Consider the following 23,307-nt stretch of genomic DNA (forward strand, 5'->3'; position numbering starts at 1 on the left):
AGTGCAGCCTCCTCCAGAAGACCTTGGTTCTGCACCTCCCAGATAGGCATCTCAGGAAAGTAGTAATTGCTCTTTCCCTTTCTTTAAGAGAGACTACAGAGATGGAGTGCCAGTGACTTACTTAGATTTGGCTAAACAGATTGAAGAAAAATACAGTCACACCTGTGCACAGTAAGGAATCATACTGAAATGATCTTTTTACAGGATTATAAAACAAGAAAAGTTCTGTTGTCAACCGGAACAGTTGCAGGATATGATTCTGTAGAAAAAAAAAACCCTGAAATTTGTATGATATTCAAGCAGCATGCATAAATTAGTCTTTTAACACATTCCTGAGTCAATCAGATTATGCAAACTCAGTGGAGAAAACTATTTTGATTGTCAGACAACCAAAACACATGCCTGATATTTGGCCTGAAGCTCTGAGCATTTACTTCCAGCTAAATGAAACAGGAATTTTTAAAAGTAGTTTTCCTAACAATAGAATTACATAGAAACCTGGAAAAAAGAAAAAAAAAAACAAAAAAAAAAGCATTTTAATGAAGTATCATCATGCTGTTCCCACATTCTTGTTTAGTTTATTTTTCCCTTTCCTTGGCTGCAGTACTTCTGCTTGTATGATAAATGTCTCTGGGGAAGACCAACAGAAGAGAAAGAGCTGTAGTGGTGCAAATCAAGGGCCCACTATTTGGCTTGCAAAAGCAAATATAAAAGGCAAAATGCATACATATATGTTGGTTTAATGCACCTGCAGTCTCCATTAATTTTCACATAAGGGAGTTTCTTGAGCCTCATGTGTTTTGTTATTTAGTAATTTACAATGGGTTTCTTCCTGTAAGAACTGCATGAGTTCATGTCCAGTCTCCCCTTGAATTCAGATTAGCTTCTCACAGCCACAAAACAATTTGTCAGAGTTTCTCTGGTCTACCACACATTGTGTAAAACCACCTCCTAAAGCCTGACTCCCGCTATTGATGTCCTGTAGTCCTTGTCACACGCACTACCCTCATCCAGGCACAACAGGCTTCTTATGGGCAGCACAGAGAAGAAAAGGTGGTGCAGAAAGTATGAAAATCCTAAATCCTCAGTTCACAGACTATAGGTGGCTAGCGGTATGGACTACCACTGCTATAGGAAACTCAATGCTAGCTCTTAACGTGGATATGTTTCCTTTATTTGTATAAACCTGTCACCTGTTAATCTTACATGACCCCACTTAATTCTTATATTGCGAAAAATACTGCATTTTGCATTCCCAATTCGTTTTCTCCATGCTCTTCTCTGATTTGTTTTTGTTACGTTACATATAAAAGATATGGCTCAGAGTTAAAAAAACCTGCAACACAAAACCAAATTGGTAAATGCCTGTCAAGCACTTTAGGCAACTGAGCTAGAAATCATTTACAGGATGGTATGGACAATGAATCCTGCACTGAAAAGGAGTGATTGCTCTAGCAAGGTAGAGATGCATCACTAGTGGTTGTAGCACACAACACTGTTTACTTGCAGTCACTACCCTATGTACTCTGGCAAAACTACATAGAAATAAATACCAGCATTTACTCAGGCTTTGCTACATTCTGGATCCGACTTCTGACACTTATTTTTGAAACATCACAGCATCAATCCTTAAATCACAGAATCACAGAATGGTTTGGGTGGGAAAGGACCTTTAACGCCCATCCAGTCCAACCCCCCTGCAAGGAGCAGGGACATCTCCAACCAGATCACTTGATCTGGGCTCAGAGCCCCTTCCAACCTGGCCTTGAATGTTTGCAGGGATGGGGCATCCACCACCTCTCTGGGCAACCTCTTCCAATGTTCTACCACCCTCAGCATAAGAAATTTCTTCCTTATATCTAGTCTAAATACATCCTATTTTAGTTTAAAACCATTACGCTATGTTCTATTGCAACAGGCCCTACTAAAAAGTCTGTCCTCATTTTTCTTAGAGGCCCCACTATCTAACTCAATTCAAGCCCCCTAAACCTGACTCGAAGAGTGAAGATCAGCATGCTGCCACCCATATCTAAGTACTAACTAGCTTCTTTTATTTCTAGTTCTGCTTTAAGTAGATATTGTTTATCTTGGATATTAACCTTTCCTTAAAAAAAGAAACCCTAAAACATTTTACATTCCTGTAATGGGTTAGTTAATGACAGTTCCTGAGCTGTAAAAGTCCTCTCAAATAGCTCCTACGGCAATGTGGTCCTAAAGTTGGTGTGATAAACTAATTAATAAAACAATATAACAGAACTGCCTGCCTTTATTTTTATCCCTGCTACCGGACAATTAAAATCAAGTGCAGTTCAGGGGACAGATCTATATTTTACAAACAATGCCTTTTTAGAACCATGGCATTTTATTTCTTTTTACGCATTTCCCTTTATCTGTGAAATAATGGGGTGATACAATGCAAAGTGACAGATGATCAAATTGTCTAGAAAGCTCCTCATAGAGTCTCTGTTCCAATTTTAAAGACCACATTGCCTAAATGGCTGAAGTGCAATGCTAAAATGAGATTTACAGGTCTCTGTAAAACTGAGGAACAGATTAAATTTGAATAATTAATTTTAATGTTTTCATTTATTTTCTTGTGCGTTAAAGTTTAATTTGCTTATATCTTTTAATGCAAGAAATAAAATCTAATTCCCAGAATTCAGTTCTTGTTTCAGTCAAAATGAAATTGAAGGGCTCATGCAATGCGGGAGGACTGCAATGTAAATTGATTACCCACAATTTCCACCTTTACAGTGATCTTCCATAATGGATGACAGACTTTTTAAAATCATGGACCTAGATGTTACTCAACATGACAACATTTATTTCCAATTGCTCCATTTTTTCCCAGAAAAATTTCTCCATTTTTTTCCATTTGAAGTTTGACTTTTCAGAGGGTCAAGAAGTACAACATTGTGGTCCTACACCATCCATCCTCTCTTGCTTTGATATTGGGTGTCATTATTGTTTTATTAGCACTAAAACAAGATAACATTTTATGACATTTTACCAGAAGAGTGGAATGCAATCAGAAAATTTTAAAAATTATAGTATAAAAAGGACAAAGGTTGCACCCTCGCCTTCTGCATCTGCAGTCATATAAAGTAACTCATGTGCAAAATTCTCAAGACTCTTTCTTCATTCTCTTGTATTTTATTTATGACATATATTTTAAATGGAAAATTATCTTAGAACTATTAAAAAAAATTTGCTTATACATAAAGAGATTGCCTTAGTAACACAAAATTACTCATAGAAGCCTGGGGAATAAAAAAACCAAAGGGAACTACATTAAAACTCTCTGATAATAACCCTCAAATAACTCTTAAATTCTCATAAAACATAGATTTAATTTTTAATATCAAAAGACTTTCTCGGACTATGAATTATTGCTGTTAACCTTGGAAAACAAGACTTCTAAGCTCCTCTCAAACAAAAACAACCTCTCTGATGTATTTCAGAACACAAAGCAAATCCTACGGCAGTCCTGCATTTTATGTTGGTATACATTTGCGGGAAGTGAAAAGAATAAACAATTTGGTGGCAGACGCTGTGAAGAATGGCCAACTACTAATAATTAAACTAGTAGCTATTTCAAAGCTTCTCTGAGGTTTATTTTCATTTAATCAGTCCTCTCAGTGGAGATAGATCTGCAGGCAGGAAGCAGGCAAGCTTGTCTAAGGAAAAAAAATAATGTATCATTTGTTCGTTAGTCACCATGCACCTCTCTACAGATGGTCAGGCTGCCACTCCCATTAGCTCCTTTGGATTGGACTCACATTCTTCTAATGTGTGGTCCTACATTGTTGTGATGTCCATGTGCTTTTGATTGAGGTTCATCCCATTCATTGTACATGTATTGGCATACAACACATATTTATATACGGAAGAAAGTTGTGATATTTCCAGAGATTCTGTTGAAGTGGATGACGAGCTTTCACAAGCTCAATGAGAGACGCTGAAGACGATACGGCTTTCTTCTGTGGTGGACTTGTGTGCTGCTCTCAACTATATGACTGCTGTGCTCTGAGGCCCTTATTGAGTTTGGAGGTATCTATGCTTTGCCAGTTCAGTTGGTTACTGAGTTTATAGTCTCAACATTGCCGTGTAAGTTAGCCAGTGAGTCAATGAACCACCTTCTAAAAGGCTTGTACTTTTATTCTTTGGCTCCACGGAACAACATCAGCTGAAGCTGCTGGTACTTCTCCAAAAAAGCAATTCTTAGCTGCTCCTCCAATGTGCTACTGAGGTTTCTAGAAGTTCATGATGCTCAGCATTATGCAGGAAAAAACAAAACTGAATCCACAGTATTTGTGTATCTGGTATAAAGCAGCAGTGTTTGAGTTCAATGTAATAAGACAAACTGAGGAATATCCCAAAATAAAGTAAATAAAAATAATTTCAGATAAAGGAATACACAGTGATAGTCTGTTCCTATATGTATAAATACTGTATCATGCCTTTGTAGCATTTCTGATGTTGTCAAAGGGAGATCATTAACCATCTGCAGTAAGGCCTTTAAATAACATTCTGACTGTTTTCTTCTTAATATTTCTTAGCTGAAAACAGTATCGGTGCATTATATTTCTCATTACCTCCTAACAAAGATGACCAATTAAGATAGGTCTGAATATTTTTGCTTTTCCCTTTAGAAATAACAGATCGGTGTTTTTTACAGAGGTGTTTTTCTTTTACTAGCTATGTGTAGAATTAACTTCTAATGGTGAAAATATTTTTCTGCTTAATTATACAACAAAGAAAGGCTGTGTTGAAGTAGGATTAATATATCTTGTGGCTAATTAAACACGAAGCTTCTAAGGAAATCACTCCAACAACAAAAGCAATTAAGACTTGGTTATGTATAGGACATAATTAGGCAGGAAGTTCTTGTAATCCCAAGGACTAACTTTTAAGGTATGCATTCCTTTGAAATAACTTACTATCTGACTTATTTTAGAGAAAAAATATCAAATGTGAGCACAAGCACTGTCAACTCAGATATCGTCTCAGCTCTGTCCTGATGTCAAAGATGAATTATAGATTAAAAAATATGTCTCCATTCTGAGAAAATTTGTCTCTATTTCTATCTTTATGCCTGTTGAACAAGTCTCAGCTTCTGTGAGTAGATGTACACACAGACACAATCCCAAAATCAGTGAGGAAAGTCCGATGAGAGTCTGTTCTGATAGTCTATATTACAAGTCTCAAGGTGCTCTTGAACAAGACCCAGATAATTAAATAAATGTTTAGTTGCAGCATCTTTGTGTGTACCGTGATTTCCCTTTTAAATTCTCCTTCTCTCTTTCTCACCTTTTCTGCTAAGATTTTTCTCTTATGTCATGTTTTCTGACAGGGAAACTGTTCTTGCGTTATTTGAGGATCAAGCGGGATGAATGTTATTAAGCAGAGTGGAAAGAGGGTCTTGCACAAAACATTGCTATATAGACACACCTGAGTTAACATGGAAACCAAAACCAAAAAGCCAAGCTATTAAGTATTCTGCTGAGACCAACACTAAACTATGATTGGGATGTTATCGTGGAAAAATACATGATGAAACCAGTGAATAGGCTCAGGTTCAGAAATAGCAAGAGAAATGTGCGTATCTACTTTATATGATGCTTTAACACGCTGAGATAGGACTGTTTCATTTTTCTGCTTACTGCTAAGTAAGTGTCAGCCTGGTTAAGCACATTTCCCCCTCATTGGAAGAAGGCTTCAAGGTGGTTTGCTGCCTTATAATTCAGAACAATTTGAGATTACTTTGCTGCCACTATTTTGTACTTGTGTCTAAATTTCATTATTTACTTAGCAAAAAAGATACGATCTCTGTTCACCATTTGCCAAATTAGGAACTGATCTGTTTCTGTCTAATTTTTATGTAGGGAACAGAGTATGGAAATGAATAGAAAATGAATTTTGAACAAACGTGTTCTGAAGTCAAACAGAATCTTGTAATACAGCTTCACTGTGTTTTTAAAGGGGCGTAAGGACTAAAATCATATGAATGCAAAATTGAGAGGCCTATCCAGTGAAGAATAGATGTCTAAGAACTTTGCGTATTTCACTCATCTGATCTTGACAAATACATGAAGAAAATGTAACTGTTTTGCTTAGTCAGAAAGGAACATTTGGGAACAAACAGGCAGGGCTAACAAGAACAGCATGGTCCAGCTAACAAAGCATCGAGTGATCAGAAAACAGAACTAGACCTGGTACTACTCTATTCCTTCGTTTTCATCCTGCACTGGCTTTTGTCTCATCTGTTTTTACATCAGGTACTTTTTGCTGCTTCAAGGTACTTGACCTTGTCAAGGTTGCTTCATTTCTCTCTGTCGTTTGTATTTTCCTTGTCATCCTTTTGTCTCTTTCAAACTGAAAGTATTGTGGGGCAACAACTGTGTCCAATTGTGCTTGAGCCTAAAACTAATTCAGATGTAGCTACAAAAACAATGAACAGTTTTATTAAGAAAAAGTGGATGCTATTTCGAAACACTGCCATGGAAGAGAAGGCAAGAATAAGAAACATATTTGCACCCTTTCTTTCTGTATTCCTACCTAGCCAGTTTTGTAGTCTTTTTCTTATTTTAAGAGAGGGCAAGGAAAATACAGTTTTGTTTCACAAATACAGTCAGAACATTATTTCAAATCAGTAGAAAGGATAGCTGGGTAAAACAGGCAGGAATTTAACACACTAGAAAACTAACATCTTTCCATTAAAATTTAATGCCTGCCATTTTCAAAAGGTGCTGCTACTGGCATCAAGTAAGAGCAAAATTTCCACTGTAAATACACAAAATAATAAAAAAAAATACTTCAGACTCAAATCCTATGTACATCAAAATTCAGAACAACCAGGGATTTTTTGCTTACACTCCCAGATTTTTTAAAGCAAGATCAAAAATGGTTATTGTAATAGGAAATGGGTCATTATTCAATTTAACTTTCATCTGCAGGGGAGTGATACACGGAGAAAAACTACAAGTCAGTAAGGGAACTGACAGTACTCTCTTGCAATGCTTTAGAGCTAGACATGATTCAACTGTTTATGGAAACTTCTCAAGCAACTTTTGTTAGTGATGACAAATTTGTTATGTTTCAAAGAAGACTGAGTTAACCCCTCATTTTTTTTCTGAAGACTTAACAGAGAAAGTAAGGAATATAATTCACTGAATAGAGTAGGACTTTGTGCAATGAAACATTTTTCTCCTATAAAATCTTAACTGTAGTTAATTTACAGTTCAGATGGACTCTTGCTGTTGTACATGTTTATGAAAAGTGTCATCATACAAATTTTCATCATAGGAAATAATCATGCTACATCTATTTTTTGCCTATGTTCTGGACACGTTACAACAAAGACCTTCCGTACTCTGCCTGTCCTTCTAACAACCTCTTTGTATTTGGCCAGAGCGAAATAAATGATTCTAGCAAGCCTCTAGACTTTGTTATCTAGATGACAAAATACAGCCTAAATACAGGACTGAAAAGGCAAAATAAACTAAGATTTTATGCTGCCTTATTTAATTTCAAGGCTTAAATTCAATTACTACTATAAACATTACCATAAAATGAATTGCAGAAGAAAGCTTTGCAAAGTCAAAAGCAATTTAGGAAGGGCAATGCTGAAATGCACAATTTAGTGACATTATTAATGTGAATAATGCATTTAACTTGAAACGATTTGGGGGAAAACTGGGTTAGAGAGTGGCCTCTGGAATGGCCATCAAATATTTGCTGGCAGGTAACCGCCAGTTGGAAATCAAGGCATACCTCTTAATACCATTTCTCCAAGCTATGTGCTTATAAGGAGTGTTAAAAAAGCATTACTAACATAGAGAGAGATCAGAGTTAACAAAAAAAAAAAAAAAAAGACAAGGAGAAAGAAAAAAAGCTTACTGTTCATCTTGAGCCACACACTGTCCTAAAAGCAAATAGTGATCATCTGGTTCCAAACTGAAGCCTATTGTTTATGGGCAAGTGAAGAAGTAAAGTGACGTGTTGGCATGCACAGACTAGCCTAGTGAGTGCAAAGTAGGTAAATTCAACAGTGTTCAATTTAGAAGTGGGTATCTCTCTGTACCCGCTTTTGTCTTTGAGTAAATAACTTGGAACTGTTTGTGCTTTGCTACCATTTTCTACTACTGGCTGCTTTTTGTAGGCAAATGTATCTATAGTCAGTTTCTGGGAAAGGAAAGATCCATATTTATAATCTAATCACAAGCCATCTTCTTATGCTGCTGCATCCTGTGAACTCTGTCACACTGCGTGAACAGAATATTTCCCTGTGAAATTCCTGACTGAGGTAAGCATACGGAGATGCCAAAGCTGAGCGTCCAAGTTGAGTCCTTCAAGCAGAAATGACAGCTGCCTTGCCAAGAACCACAAGAAAAGAAAAAGATGACTTCGAGTTGAAAAGATAAAATTACCAATCTTGACTGCAAGTATCTTTCAGTAACCCAATAAAAAGCACAGCATAAAGAAAGGCTGACCACTGCACAACTTGCCTTTTGCCATCTGAAATCTGTGAACTCATTTTTCTGCCTGTGAGAAATTATAATTAAAAAGCAGTACCAACTTTGCTCCTGAAGAATGAGAGAGACCTTTTGTTGCTGCACAGGTAAAGGACATTGATTCCTTCCCTAATCCGTTGGTGAAGGCTGTGGTTTACTGAAGATGCAGAGAAAGATACAAGGCCTTTGTTTATCATGTGTTACAATTAAGCTTACAATTCCCGCAGAACACTGTATCTTCAAAGACCAGTCACAACACACCGCTTAGCAATTCAAGCCTTCCAGAAGTCATGTAATTTTCTCATTATGTTAATTACGAGGTTGGTCTTAAACTAACATTTTATCCTATTCCAATTTTGGGTCTTTCAAGTCCTTATTTAATTAAGACATTGTTAAGCACTTTCTTTATTTTTCCAGAGTGTAGGTGTTAAAATATTTAAGCTGGTGGTCAGACAGAAACCACTTATTTGGCTACTTTAACCAGTATTGCTATTAATGCTTGCTTTGCTAACGACACAATTCAATAGCTAATTAAACAATCCACACAATTTTCTTCTTAGGGGTTGTTTTCAGCATTTAGGAAATGCTACAATGTAGTGATTTCCTATCTAGTAAGCCTCTGCAGAATTCTTTACAAATAAACAGATAAATACAACAGTAAGGGGAGAAAGAGGCAGGTGCAATAATAAATGAGAAGCAAATACCACAGGAGACAGGAAACAACATTGCTTTTTGGTTTTTTTTTTAGTGACAGAATGAAGACCAACATGAAAATAAACTCAGCTGACCAATATGAGATGAAAATTAATGTTCTCTCCCCATACTAAAAAAGGGAAGGATTCACCTCATGTAACTTTCATCATTCAAAAGTTCATCTTCTAGTTTAACCTAACCGTCTGCCTCTCTCTGTGGCTAACAGAGTAAAGCTGTATCTCCAGAGTGATTCATAACAGGAGACTTAGGACACTTACTTAGGACAGGGTGAATTATTCCCTCATAGTGCTCTCCTCTTTCCATTGACTACAGAAGGAGCCTAAAAGGCTAATTAGAAGCAGATATTTTAAAAGATATCTATGAATGGCATATGTAAATTTTATCTTTAGAATCTGTAAAATTAAAAATTGCTGTAGTTTAGTCCATTTGCATCAGGTTATATAGCCAGTAACTTGGTGACACGGACAGTGGGATAGAGTGCATGCTCAGCAAGTTCGCCAACATCACCAAGCTGTGTGGTGCCATTAACATGGTGGAGGGAAGGGACGCCATCCAGAGGGACCTGGACAGGCTGAAGAGGTGGGCCCATGCCAACCTCATGAAGTTCAACCAGGCCAAGTGCAAGGTCCTGCACCTGGGTCACGGCAATCCCAGGCACAAATACAGGCTGGGCGGAGAATGGATTGAAACGAGCCCTAAGGAGAGGGACTTGGGTGTGGTGGGAAGCTGGTGGATGAGAAGCTCAACATGAACTGGCAATGTGTGCTTGCAGCCCAGAAAGCCAACCACATCCTGGGCGGCATCAAGAGGAGCGTGGCCAGCAGGTCGAGGGAGGGGATTCTGCCCCTTTACTCTGCCCTGGTGAGACTCCACCTGCAGTACTGCATCCAGTTCTGGAGCCCCCAACATAAGAAGGACGTGGACCTGTTGGAGCGAGTTCAGAGGAGGCCATGAAGATGATCAGAAGGCTGGAGCACCTCTCCTGTGAGGACAGGTTGAGAGAGCCAGGGCTGTTCAGCCTGGAGAAGAGAAGGCTTTGGGGAGACCTTATAGTGGCCTTCCAGAACCTAAAGGGGGCCTACAAGAAAGACGGGGAGAAACTTTTTACCAGGATCTGTTGTTATAGGATAATGGGTAAGGGTTTTAAAATAGAAGGAGGTAGATTCAGGCTTATATAAGGAAAAAAAAAATTACAGTGAGAGTGGTGGAACACTGGCACAGGTTTCCCAGAGAGGCGGTGGATGCCCCATCCCTGGAAACATTCAAGGCCAGGTTGGACAGGGCTCTGAGCAACCTGATCTGGTTGGAGATGTCCCTGCTTCCTGCAGGGAGGTTGGACTAGATGGCCTTTAAAGGTCTTTTCTAGCCCAAACCATTCTGTGAGTCTATGAAATGCAAAACCAGGTCTGAGTTGTCTCTCTACAGTCATGTTAGCTGTGCTCTGTGCAAGGCTGCTGGAGCTGACATAGCATTAGACATGTTTACCCTCTGTCTTCTCTTAATCCTCATTTATTATAGTATTTAGATAATTTCAGACGAGTTGTGTTGGTGCTGCAAAGCACAACACGAACTACTGTCAAGTTTTGTAAATACTAGAGAAATGTAGCGTCAAGTCTACTTTCTATGAGTACTCTATAAGAAAAACTGAGTATCAGCTGCGTCTGGTTTTCACTTTAAATACCAACTCTTTCATTTGATCATTTAGAAGCTTAAACACTATAAATAAAAGTTAGAAAATGAATATAAGTCGATTCTATGATGGAATTAGATTTCGCAGATAGAGATGTTTTTGCATATATATAACAAAAAGTGAGTAATTATTTGGAATACAATTATGCCTTTGTTTGAAAATAAGAGACTTTGTGATAAAAAAAATATGGTCATATATTAAACTGAAAGAATGAGTCAATTGCAGCAGCAAGAAAATTGTTTTCTGATGATGCTGATGAAAAATCTGAGTAATATTCTCTAATACTCAAGATCAGGTTGTCTGGAAAACATGCAACCCAAATGTACTATACTACTGGTAATCATCACATTTTAAAAATGTGTGGGTATCTGTATAACAGTTGCTTTGCCAATCTGCAAACAATCATCTGCTGTCTTTATCAGCAACTGCTTTTTCCCTAATAGTGCTTAGCTGATTACATGACATAAAATTGGCAAGAGAAACATTAGAATAAGACATTGCTTGTTGTTCCACTCTACTATTTAAGGGAAGGATGATTTTCTTAAATCATCTGAGCTCAATGGTAGATATATCAAATGACTGTGGATAAACTGCATCAGGTTTATCATTCATGCACATTAAGAACATGCAGAACCTTCCACTAGCTTTGCAGCAAAATACAAGCCAAGCAATCAGATTAAATTCATTTTTGCAGCGAGTAAACTGTTTTAAAGTTTCAAGTACAACTAAAGACATACAGCTATTGCAGTGCTGCTCGTGACCTGAAGATAATATGGAAATATAAAAGGAACCTCAGCGGGCTTTCAAGATGGGCATCCCTTTCATCCAGCTGTGCTCTGTAGAGACACAGGCCTTCAAAAAACACAGCATATCACTGGTTTTAAGATAAAATGCTACCAATACTCATGTATAATTATAAAGTTAGGACTGGGATAACATGCAAAACAATTTATCCAAAGGAGGTGGTTGAGGAGGGAGATGAAAGCTCCAGCTATTTTGAGACTCTTAATGAAATGAGATGCCTCAGCTCCAAGGAATATTGCAGAGGACAGTAGATTAGAGAAACAGCATCAGAGAAATTACTTGCTGAAGCACCAGGCAAAGGACAAACGGGCAAAGGCATTACAAAAGACAGTGTTGCTGTCCTTGTTAGGCAGTGAGAAAGAGCGGAAAATCAATACAATGACAGATACGGCACCTGTTGATCTAGCAGAAATGAGGAAATATTTAAACCACCAAGACGTAACTAACAGCGAATAGAGAAAATGGACTTTAAGTCACTGTCCTCATTTGATAATTTATAACTGCAGAAAATTAGTAGAAGAGCGAGAATGAATTTTGAAGAAAATGTTAATTCTTTTGAGCGATAGTCTCAGCTAGGAAAGTGGGATACAGAATGGTGAAATTCTACTTACAAGAGCAGTCACTAAGCCTCTGAAAGATCAGTAGGAAAAATTTTCAATAACCTTTATAGCTTCGGTGCTTCATTCTGGGTATAAGGCAGGAAGTTCTTTAACACTTACTTTAATGTCAAGTAACTAAAGAAATGGGGAGTGGGGTGACTGTCTGGAATGACAGTCCTGGATCATGTCCAGGAGGAGCAGAAAGAAGCACTCCCAGAACTGGCAAAGCAGCCTGGTCAGGGTAGTTCAGCAAGACATCCTAGGAAATGCCTGCGAACTGGTTCCAGATAGCAAATGATGCTGACAAGCAAATCAAAGTAATGAGGGAAAGGGATTGCCTTGAAGGAAAGTGAAGTTTAGGCTTTTCTTTCTTTTGTCAGCAATTAACTTGAAATGCTTTACCTCGCTTAGTTTATGCTACATTTACACATAATTATCAGAAGAAAACCATTACTTTTTTAATTATCACTTCCCCACCTCCCCCTAATCTTTAATTTTATTCAGATGATTTCACAGAAGTGTCTCCAGAAGGAAAGGAATCCCTAAGGACAGTACTCAGGAGTTCAGGGAGTTGCTGGAACTGATCACTCGCATTAGATTTGGTACCAAATCTGAACAGCTACATTGCTCTGTGTCACCAAGCTGCGTAGATTTCAACTGCAATGAGTACAGAGACACTAAATAGGAAGGTTATCTAAGATAATGGCAGCCCCTGTGCTATGAATTAGGCAACGTAACTGACACAGCCTCTGCAGCATCATCTTTAGAGGAATGGCAAGAGTGCCCCTGAGCAAGCACGTGGGGGAATTCAGACCCAGATTTTGACTGAGCTGGAAAAGTATAATTTTTGTCACCTAATCTCATTAATGTCACAGAAAACACTTTCTGCTATTGCTAATGATAGTGTTAGGTATAAAGGAGTGTTGTGTGGGGAACCTGGAGCTCATGAATGAGTAGAGTCTAGATCACAACAGATTTTCAACAACTGCAGCACCACGAAGGTAAGTATTCTTCTTGAACTCAAAAATGAACAGTCTGTTTGTGAAGCCACATAATACATGTTCCTGCCTCTGGAGATAAGTTATGGATGCGGAAATCCAGAGCAGTTTAAAACAAAGAGCACACTTGTTAACGGCTGCATTTTTAAATACACAGAAGATTCAGAATTTTCTTTTTTTTTTTTTTAGAGAAAACCAAGTAAAACAACTCCAGCTCATGATGGAGAATAATTTATCTTTTTGGTTTATCCAAAAGTGCTGTAACTGTCCCTAAGTAGCAAGTAGCATTTATGTGCGGTGCAAACATCACCTCTCAGCAACAATTATCACAGCAGGCGCTCTGAGATGTATGTCAGCACAAAAGCTTTTAAAGAGAGAAACAGTTGATAGCAATGGCATTTGGGCAAGGACCCCCCAAATTAATTCTAAGTCAGAACAGATCTGTTCCAGTCATCCACATACCACAGACTACAACAATAATTTTTAAAGGCATTCAGTAGGCTTTTACCCAATTTTCTAGGCTTTCTAGTGAAAATGATGAAAGATAAACCAAATAAGGCAAATGGAGAAAATTCAAAAGGCATGGAAAACTAACAGTGAAATATCACATTGGTAGGCCAGCTACTTTAGCAAAATCCAGAAATCTGTGCCTTACTTTAAGCCTGTTTTAGGATATAATGGAATTGCTATTGGGATCATTCCTTGTAACATGTAATTGCTGAGGGAAAAGGGCATACAGGGAAGCTTGCTTTCACATGTTTTTTTCTTACAAATGTGTTTTGATTAAATTCTACGAAAGCAGCATGATGGTAAATCCGCAGTCAGTGTGTTAAAATGTGACAATAAAATTCTCTCCATTTTAAAGAAAAAACAGAGAACTGCCAGCAAAGAGAACGAGAATGAACAGACAAATTAAAATGATGAGGATATCTTACTTACAGAATCATTACCTAGACTTGAAGCATGTAAGCCCATCTCTACTCACAGACTGAATTCAGAATAATCAGCCTGTAGCAGAAGTTAACAACCAGTTCAAGCATTGAAAAAACAAGTGGTTTTAATGCCTCCTGGTTTTTATTTATTTATTTATTTTTTTGCCCCCTCAAACAAGAAATGTTCTGATACTCTTTTGAAGAAATACCATAAGTATAATGACTTTCAGGAAAGGGTAAATTGGCCATATTCCTGTGAGGTTACTGAACTCCTATCATAGCCATATGACAAATGAACTAAAAGACAAATATTTCTTCATGATTTTCTTTTTGACTAGATTAAAAAAAAAAGTACACCTGATACTTCAAGGACTTGCAGAGACTCTGCAAGCGGTCAGGTTAAGTTTACAGGTTCAGGTGGGTTCAAATAGAGCGAGACTTAGAACAGAATGGACATTTTTAGAATGTAAGAATTAACTCTGCAGCCCTTTGCCATCTGTAATTAATTAAAAACCCACTGTCACCCACAGGAGGAATAACACACCAGTGGATATTTCTGTGGAGCTTCTGCACACCCTTGGCTTCTTAGGATCACTGATGGAGCTAAATGTAATACAACTGCTTCTCTCTTATGCGGACAAACATTTTCATCTGCTCCTCCACCATAAAACACAGCAGTTAAATTTTCCTCCTCTCCAGAAGTTACTAACTGCTGTTTCACCAAGCTGCTCCAAAAAACTTTCAGCAAATCCCAGGATGTTCAGTTATTCAAAAGTTAAATAGACAAGGGAACTGCTCCTTCCTTTCTCTATGTGTGTAAACTTGGGAGAAAAGATAGCAATCGCATTGCTAAATTGCTTAGCAACTGTAGGTAAAAAAGCTAATATGTCATAATTTATATGTGAAAAGACTGCAGGGGGTTAGTAGCCATGTCTAGTGCTATTGAGGCTTCCCACTGAGAACTCCACTGCAAACTGGCAGCTGACTCAAAACACTGCTATTTTCAACAGTTTAAAAAATGTAAATATGTCAGCGATTGGTCAAATAGGCTTCCATACCAGTGATTTATTGCAATGTTTTGCATTAGCGTACTACTGACTTGTATAAATCGCTCCCAGGCTGAAAACAAGCCCTGTGCACAGTTTCAATTAGACAAAAATGATTTCTGTGAGCCAGATTTGCTAACATGCACAAAACTAAAGCAAATATGCCTTTCCAGGGAGGTTTGGAAGGACTGAAAGGGAAAAAAAAAAAAAATCTCTCTCAACAAAAGAGGAGAAGCAAGCAAAACAGGTCTGCAACTACTATTTGTGTCCATTAACAAAGGAAAATTCAGAGATGCTTGGCAGCTTGTAAGGTTTGGCTAGTGGAGGTGAAGGTTTCCCTGAGCAGGGTTTTCTGAGGTTCCAAAGTCATGGAGACCTGTGTGAGCTTTCGTAGCTTCCTCATCTTCATGTGGCAGAGTTAGGACGGTTACACTCAGACACTGAAGAGTATTAATATAATCCTAAATCAGTCAACCATCCCCATTCCTGAAACACAAAGAAGATAAACTTTCCAGAAAAACATATGTGAAACTTTACCTGCAACCACTGTGACTGGTCATTGTGGCCAGAGGTCCAGGCATTGACTTTGCCTTGCTTGTCCAGCCGGGCTTTCCTGGGCTCCCAAGCAAACATGTCCATGTTGAGTGTACGGAAAACGCTGGAGGCAGTAATTTGGTAGTCCTGTATATGTCCTGATTTCATCCCCAGGGGTTCAGAGCAACCTGGAACAGCAAAATAAGATCTGTGACACCACCTACTTATCTCTGTATGTGGTTTAGGTTTTCCATTATAGAAAAGAAAACTAGCAATTCTCAAAGAAAGGATTTCAATCAAGACTATTGTTGGTGGAACTTGCAAACAAAAAAGTGAAAAATAGCCAATCGAAGGCACTTTATTTCAACACTACCTTTGAAGAATAAAAATCAAGATAGAGAATTCAACATATTTTACCTGGGCATAAATTTATGAAGGCAAACAAAGAGAAAAGGTGACTTTCATCTCTTCTTGTTTTGGTTCTATTTTCCTGTCCAGCAGCTTGCTGTTGTTTCCTCTATTCAGTTGGATTTTATCATGCTTTTATGCCCCATCACATCAACCCTGTGTTTGTCTACCAAGGAAACACTAATTTTTTTTTTAAATTCACTACTGAAGTAAAATGTCAACAAGCACTGAGCTTTCTACTTTTCACTTTTTTGAATCACTTGACACCTAGCCAAAAACTTAGAAAGCCGCAACTCCCACTGACAGTGGAAAGCTACAGAAAAACAATTGTGAAGGAGGGAGACACGTAGGAGATAATTACTCAGGAGAAATTGAGAGTTAATGGCTTATTTGTTTAAACCACGTGTATGTCAACATCATTGAGTTATTTTAATTGTAGCAAAAGATAGATCTTGGACTTCTCCTTTCTCTGTTAGGTGTTCATTTAAAAAAGAAAAATAAAAAAATAAGAAGTGAATCTATGTTCCTCTGCCTTGCTATTGTACACTGGGAACACAGAAGATATATTTGGACTCAGAAGAAAGAAGATGTAAGGTGACAACAGGAAAGACAACAGTGCTTCTATAGTAGCACTGCAACAACTGTTCTGGAAGCCAAGGGAGGTAGATGAGCTGTGTGGTTTTAAGATTTAAAAAAAGACAAGGAAAAGAGAGGCAAGAGTGGCTGAGAGTGAGAGGGCTGCTAAGAGGTCAGGAAAGATGGATGTATGGCTGGGTGGAGTAATGTTTGATCGTTGTTGGAGGAAGAGGTGAAAGATGGACATGGCAACATAAAAAGAAGCAGTTTTCTCATTTGTTTCCTGCCCTAGCTGTCAAAACCCTGCATATCTGCAGCTGTCTCAAAGTTTTCACATGACAAATGTGGAGATCCTACTTAGATCAGTAGCTGACTTGACACAGTTAAATTGCAAATAATATTTTAACATATTCTAACTTACTGAAGTGAGAGTGTGCCCAGGATCTAACATATCTGGTTTTGCAAGGAGTGGATCATCACTGTGAATGTACAGAACCCTGAGTTAATGTATCATTGGGAAGACAGAGGTTTTCCACCTGGCACTCTCATCCCACACTGCTGAGCTGGTTCCTATCAGGTAATCATTTACGGAGCCACCAGCTGTGCTTCTTAAAGCACACAAGTAAGTCATGAAGGCTTCCCTGCTGGGACCATGACCCTACTCAGCTGGTGTCTCTTGATAGAGCCACAGCACTGTGTGACCACTTAAAACACCTTTAAAGTATTTATTTTGTTTTTCATTTTATTTGAGCTAGATATCAAAGCTGGTTCTCTTTTTCTTAAAAGTCTCTTTCCTCCACAGTATGTTTACCCAGATTTAAAGACCTGATTCTTTTTTAGTTTCTTTGATATATTAGCAAAGACCTTTTGGTCGGATTCTACTTTCTGTTTCTCCCATAGGTTTAACACACAGAACTAAGTGGAATTATTATGGATTCCAACCAGGAAGATAAGACCAGGCTCTTTGTGGGGGGTCTAACAGCAGGAGCAAATGCATATTACCGGAGACAGATAATAATATGCTAGTTAATGTAGTAGCAACTTCATTTAAAATATAAAATACTGATGCTTCATGTTCGTTATAAAAATAAGCAGAAAATAGTGTTAATTTTTGAAAAAACCCCTCAGCTTTTCAGAACAGATTCTCAGTGTACAAATGCAAATTACACAGCCTTGTCTGTAGAATGAGCTACCTAGTTCTAAATAACAACAAAACCATTTTCCAAGGAGTAGGAGGGAGTAATTGATAGCACAAATGCGAAAGAGTCATCTGTTTCTTTAGAGAAGGACTTTGCTTATTATTTAATTCTGAAGTAACACTCCAGGATCACAAGGGCTGTCAGCATGAATCTTTCAGCTGAGGAATATGGAGGAGGTTCCTGACACAAAAACATGGGTTGTCAAAATTGTTTTTCAGCGCTGGTCCAATCCGTCAAAAACAGTTCTCTCTTTTCTGAGTATTATTATTGATTTATGAAACAACAGATGTGTCTGCTTGTGTGCATGCGTGCATGCATTAATGGGATTTTACACTCGCCTTCCCTCTCCACTGCCCCAAAGGGAGAAGGAAGACAGTTACAGGTAACAGGAGAGAGTGAGAAGAACAATGAGAACTAGAAGAGACGGACATGATGCACACGGGTGGCAGAACAATGTCTTATTACTGTGTCACGGAGAGCAACAGCAGAACGAGTGCTTATTTTGATAGGCGAGTTATAACATAGAGCACAAAGGACAGAATCGTCAAACTGGTACAAAACTTCATGTCTTTCAACAGTCATCCCTTGTAGAAGAGTATTTGTAGTAATGCTCATGACTCCCCAGGACATCTCTTCTACACCACACTGCATCTTCTTAAAATTTCCTTTGCAATGTCCCTGTGAAAGGATTCAATCTCCCTTTCCATTTTTTTACAACTTGTTAAAGATACCAAGAGCTGATGTAGACACACTTACAGCTATGCTCAGTGGAGCACCTTGTGTCAAAATAATAGAATCACAGAATGGTTAGGGTTGGATGTTTGAGATGTTTTGGATATCACCACCTGTGATAAATGATACCTGATGGCTCTGTATATTTAAACCTATCTAGGTATAAGTTTGCAGTTACTTCTTATTTGGTCTAGCTCAGTGAAACAGGAGCAGTGAAATAAGGAGGATGAGTCTGGATTAGCATCTGCAAATCAAAAGAATCCACACGAAGGTTATTCTCTGTTGACTCTTTTGAGGGCATAATATTTTAATCTTCAGTCTGCATCCTGTGCCATGCCCCTCATCTACCTCTTCTTTCAAGAAAGCTCAAACCCTCAAAGGAAATACTAAATATCCAATGCAGTGAAGGCAAAACAACAAATGGGTCTGCATGCAAAGGTCTACATGTGTCTTGTCTTGGGCCAGCATTCTTGCAGTATTGGCAAAAGCAGCATAGGTAATTATTTGAAGGCAAAAGTGATTTTGTTTTGATTAATACTGTAAAATTTTTCTTTTCTGAAAATCAAGAGACTTAAAAAAATTTCTTCCTATTAATGAATACAGGATTCTTTTCCAGATTAGATAGTGACAAAGAGTAAGGAGAGCGGAATCTACTATTAAAAGCAGATGTTACAAAGTCCCCTGATGTGTGAATTTGTGTGAATGATATCTAAAAGTATCATTAGGATAAATAGTTACCAGAGTACAACATGCCAAAAAGAGGAAAATTACACGCTCAGAAGATGCTCTGAGTCTTACAAGGATGGTTAAGTTCTGGGGACCAGCATCCCTCTGCAAGCCCTGACAAACTCAAAAGACTAGGAATTTGTTACACAGCCACCACCATTCACGAGCATCAACAATGTACAATACGGCCCGCACGCAAGAATGCAGATGTGTGAGTGCATGAGTGAAATGCATAAGTGACTGTGTTGTGTGAACAGTCATCTGTGTTTAAAAACAACAGCTCGGTACTACTATTAATAACGGCTTAAAGAATAAAGACATTCTAATAAACAGTAACTGTGATCTGTTTCTCCCCTCCACATCAATACTCTATGAAGGGAAGGGAATTTACAACACAGAGATGTGCAAAATACTAGTAAGGCAGGAACACAACGTCATGAAAATTAATGCCTAATTTATTGACGGCCAACTCCACAAGCATTGATCGTGACTTTCAGTAAGGTCTGACCACAGGTCCTGGTAAGTAAGCTATTTGTGAGCCTAGAGCAGATTATATTGAACATTTTGCTGGAGTTTGTCCTAAAAAATAATTAGTTTTTATGATGATTTGGTGCTGTGAGAGTCTCCCTCCCTTCAGTAGTGACTCTCTTCTCCAGCACCAGGACTTGTCAGAGAGGCCAGACCTCTCGAAGTGTTTTTCTGCTTAACACAGACCACCCAGAATGAGAGTGAATTAGTCTGTCGTCATGTATAATTATACTCTTCTTTCAGTAAGATTGAAATGGTTCTGCTGAGCCTTGGCTGCCTGTACTTCTAAGAAACGATGACCTTGAAACTGTTAGGAGACCACTGGAATGAATTCACTTCAGTAGCTTTCACAGTTCTTTGAGCAAAACAATTCCTGGTCATTCTGGCAAGGACTCACTCTGAATTGTGGTTCCAGAAATGGAAGACATGAAAAAAAAAAAAATCTAATAGACTAAAATAGCTAGACAGAATTTTCTATTTACTCTCAAACCTATCTATATTGGAAAAGGGCTACAGTGAGATTAATGCATTAACTTTTCATTTCTGAATCTGGTTCTGATGCCACTGGAGGACTGAGAATTATTTAACTCCAGCTGTTTTGATATATGACTTGTGAACTGGATGACTATTGTTTGTACAGTAAGCAGCCAGCGACATAAAAATCATTCTTAAATGAATTTAGTGGAGCACTCCCACCAGTAAAAGGTTGATCTTTTGAAAAAGATAAAAAATTTACATGCTTTACTGAATTTCTAAGGGAACATGGTTCTTGCAGGAGTGGCTAGAGGTCAGGCTTTACATTTATGAGCTATAGCTTCTGCTACTACAAACCTTAAGAGGGTTTATATTAGCTCCACTTGTTCATTTACTTTTTTGCTATGAGACGCAGTCCCTGCTTCTGCTAGAAATCCACAAAACCAATCTAAACTGAAATCTTGACTAAAGCAGCCCAGCAAAATATATCTTACTGCACTTCGAGTGGCCCTCGATGGCAGCTGAAGCATCCTTCTCCCCATGAGGATGTTGCACAGCACATCGGTGTGGTCACCCAGCAGCCAGGAGGAATTACTGAAATCTTCTTTGATGCCTGCGTCTGCCGTGACTCTGCTGTACGGTACAGCACTGCACAAACAGCTCTGGCTCTCAGAAACTGTGTTCGGCGCTTAGTTGAATTTACAGAGCTGAGCGTAACTGTGAGTTAGAGCCTCTGTCTCGTGGTCTGCTTAGTACATAACGTTACAGCTCCTGATAGCTGTTGATGTTTATTAAAACTGCTAAAAATGACCTTTTCTAGGTCCATGTAATTGTGGGGGCCAATCCGCACAGAAAAAATTTATGAAGTGCTATTAGATGGCTACCGCGTTACCTTACTACTGCCCTTCTGCAAGAAGCTATTGCCACTTACATCACTTAGGTAAGTGTTGCTGCTTATACAATCTACGTAAAAAGAGATAAGTAGCTGGGTAAACTCAGGCCTGCCAACTGTATTTCACCAGGAATAAACCACACATGGTTTTCTTGAGCAGAAAAACGTGCAGCTTGACGGCTGACTTCCGAGACGCGGCGGCTGCAGGGAACTCACCGGACAGTTCACAGCCAAGGAGCTCCATTCGCAACGTGCAGTGCCTTCTGCACACCTGGGGATACAGCCGCACATACTGCGACTTAATCGGAGGGGTGAAGGAGTTCGCGTACGGGGTGTTGTTGTCCACGTTTCCACGAAACACCTGTGAAAACATGACAAATTCATAAAAATGTGCCAGGAAGATTACTGGAGGTGCAGTCCATTTCCATATCTCAAAAATATCTGTGTTTTCCTTCTGACTGTCCTCGCACATTTCTCTGCAAGTTTTTCCCCAATAGAGGCTGTTTTATCATTTCTAGTGCCCTACACTGGAGTTTTTCAGCAAAACATACTGCCATTCATTGTCTTGCACTGGATGCGTTTGCCACCTCTGCTGAAATAAGACCTCTATCTTGCCCCTCCTAGAAACTGAAGCTACTAATGCAACTAAATTATGCCCTCTTTTCTAATTAGTGTATTAGATGGTCTCAGTTCAATTTAGCCTGCAATTATTTATGCTGATTGACATTTATTTTTTTCCCCTCTACTTCAAGAACCTGATCCAACTCCCACTGAAGTGCACTATAACCCTCCCATTGATCCCAGGGGGAGCCGAGTTAAACCTATAAACATTCTGCTGTTTGCTCCTCACGCTAACCAGATACGCTTGTACTTTGTTTTCTCCCCTCATTATATACCCTCTTCACACAGCATTTTAATTTCCTAATAGAGAAACTACGGCTAATGCTGCAAAGCGCCTTAGTTCTATCTTAACTAACAGAGCAAAGGGATTTTGCCTGCTTTGTATGCTCAGCTCTATAAAAAATAAGTGGTAACTATAAACTGTAAACACATACTTCCCACTGGATGATACTGTATGCAGTGCAGAGATTAGCACTGACGAATGAGTTCATCCTTTTAAGGGTTAACACTAATCTGCCAATGTAATATAACTAAATTGAAAACACAGTAATGAGTAATTACTGGTAAACTAATTAAAATGAAAATCAGTTAAGTGTAATAAACAGGATTATTCTAGTCTTGGGACATAGTATTTATACAACCATCAATTACAGTATAAGAAATTCTTAGAAGACAGAAAGTACAAATTTATTGAGTGGGGTTTTTTTAGAGAAAAATAATAACAAGGCAACCTGTATCATACGGTTGGGCAATTATGCTTATATACTACAGATACCTCATACTTCTGAAGGCAGCTAAACCATAAGAGATATTCAAACACATATGATGTAGTCTTACCATATCTTCCTTTGTGCCTTTTACTTTGTACATTGTCCACGACTTCCCATCATTACTGTATGCAATTTTGTAAGATTTTACATATTCTGGACTTCCAATCCTCTTGGCACCTTGAGTTATAACTCCAGTGACTCGCATCTTCTTCTGCAGGTTTATCTGAAATAACAGTACAATGTTATTACCAACCAGCTGAGGGACACAATTCTGATTCTAGATTCCTTTGATTCCTTCTTTTTTTTTTTAAATGACAGAAAGGAAAACACGTAGCTGTAGCATTTAAGTTACTATCCTTACACCTGCATTAATTCCTTTTTTCTTTCATTAGTTTCATGTACACAGGCACCTAAATAAGTGAAAAAAAAATGGAACCAAAAGCCTGTACTATGCTTATGTCTTAATATGCACGTGTGCACACACACATATATATTATTTATATACAACATTTTACTGGTGTATTACTGGGATATCACATATTACTGGTGTA

The 23,307-nt window shown here is 38.4% G+C and overlaps 1 protein-coding gene across 2 annotated transcripts in view; it reads right to left on the reverse strand.

Moving 5' to 3' along the window:
- EDIL3 (EGF like and discoidin domains 3) overlaps positions 1 to 23,307 on the reverse strand; it is a 257,434-nt gene that overhangs the window by 34,705 nt on the left and 199,422 nt on the right. For both annotated transcript variants that reach the window (XM_086771054.1, XM_086771053.1), the window contains 3 exons: positions 22,824 to 22,979; positions 21,582 to 21,726; positions 15,834 to 16,018 (listed from right to left, as the gene is read on the reverse strand). In XM_086771054.1, coding sequence (XP_086627180.1) covers positions 15,834 to 16,018; positions 21,582 to 21,726; positions 22,824 to 22,979 — 486 coding nt within the window. The remainder of the gene's footprint in view (positions 1 to 15,833; positions 16,019 to 21,581; positions 21,727 to 22,823; positions 22,980 to 23,307) is intronic.

The sequence above is a fragment of the Chlamydotis macqueenii genome, chromosome Z, assembly GCF_036417535.1.
Source record: "Chlamydotis macqueenii isolate bChlMac1 chromosome Z, bChlMac1.mat, whole genome shotgun sequence".
NCBI lineage: Eukaryota > Metazoa > Chordata > Aves > Otidiformes > Otididae > Chlamydotis > Chlamydotis macqueenii.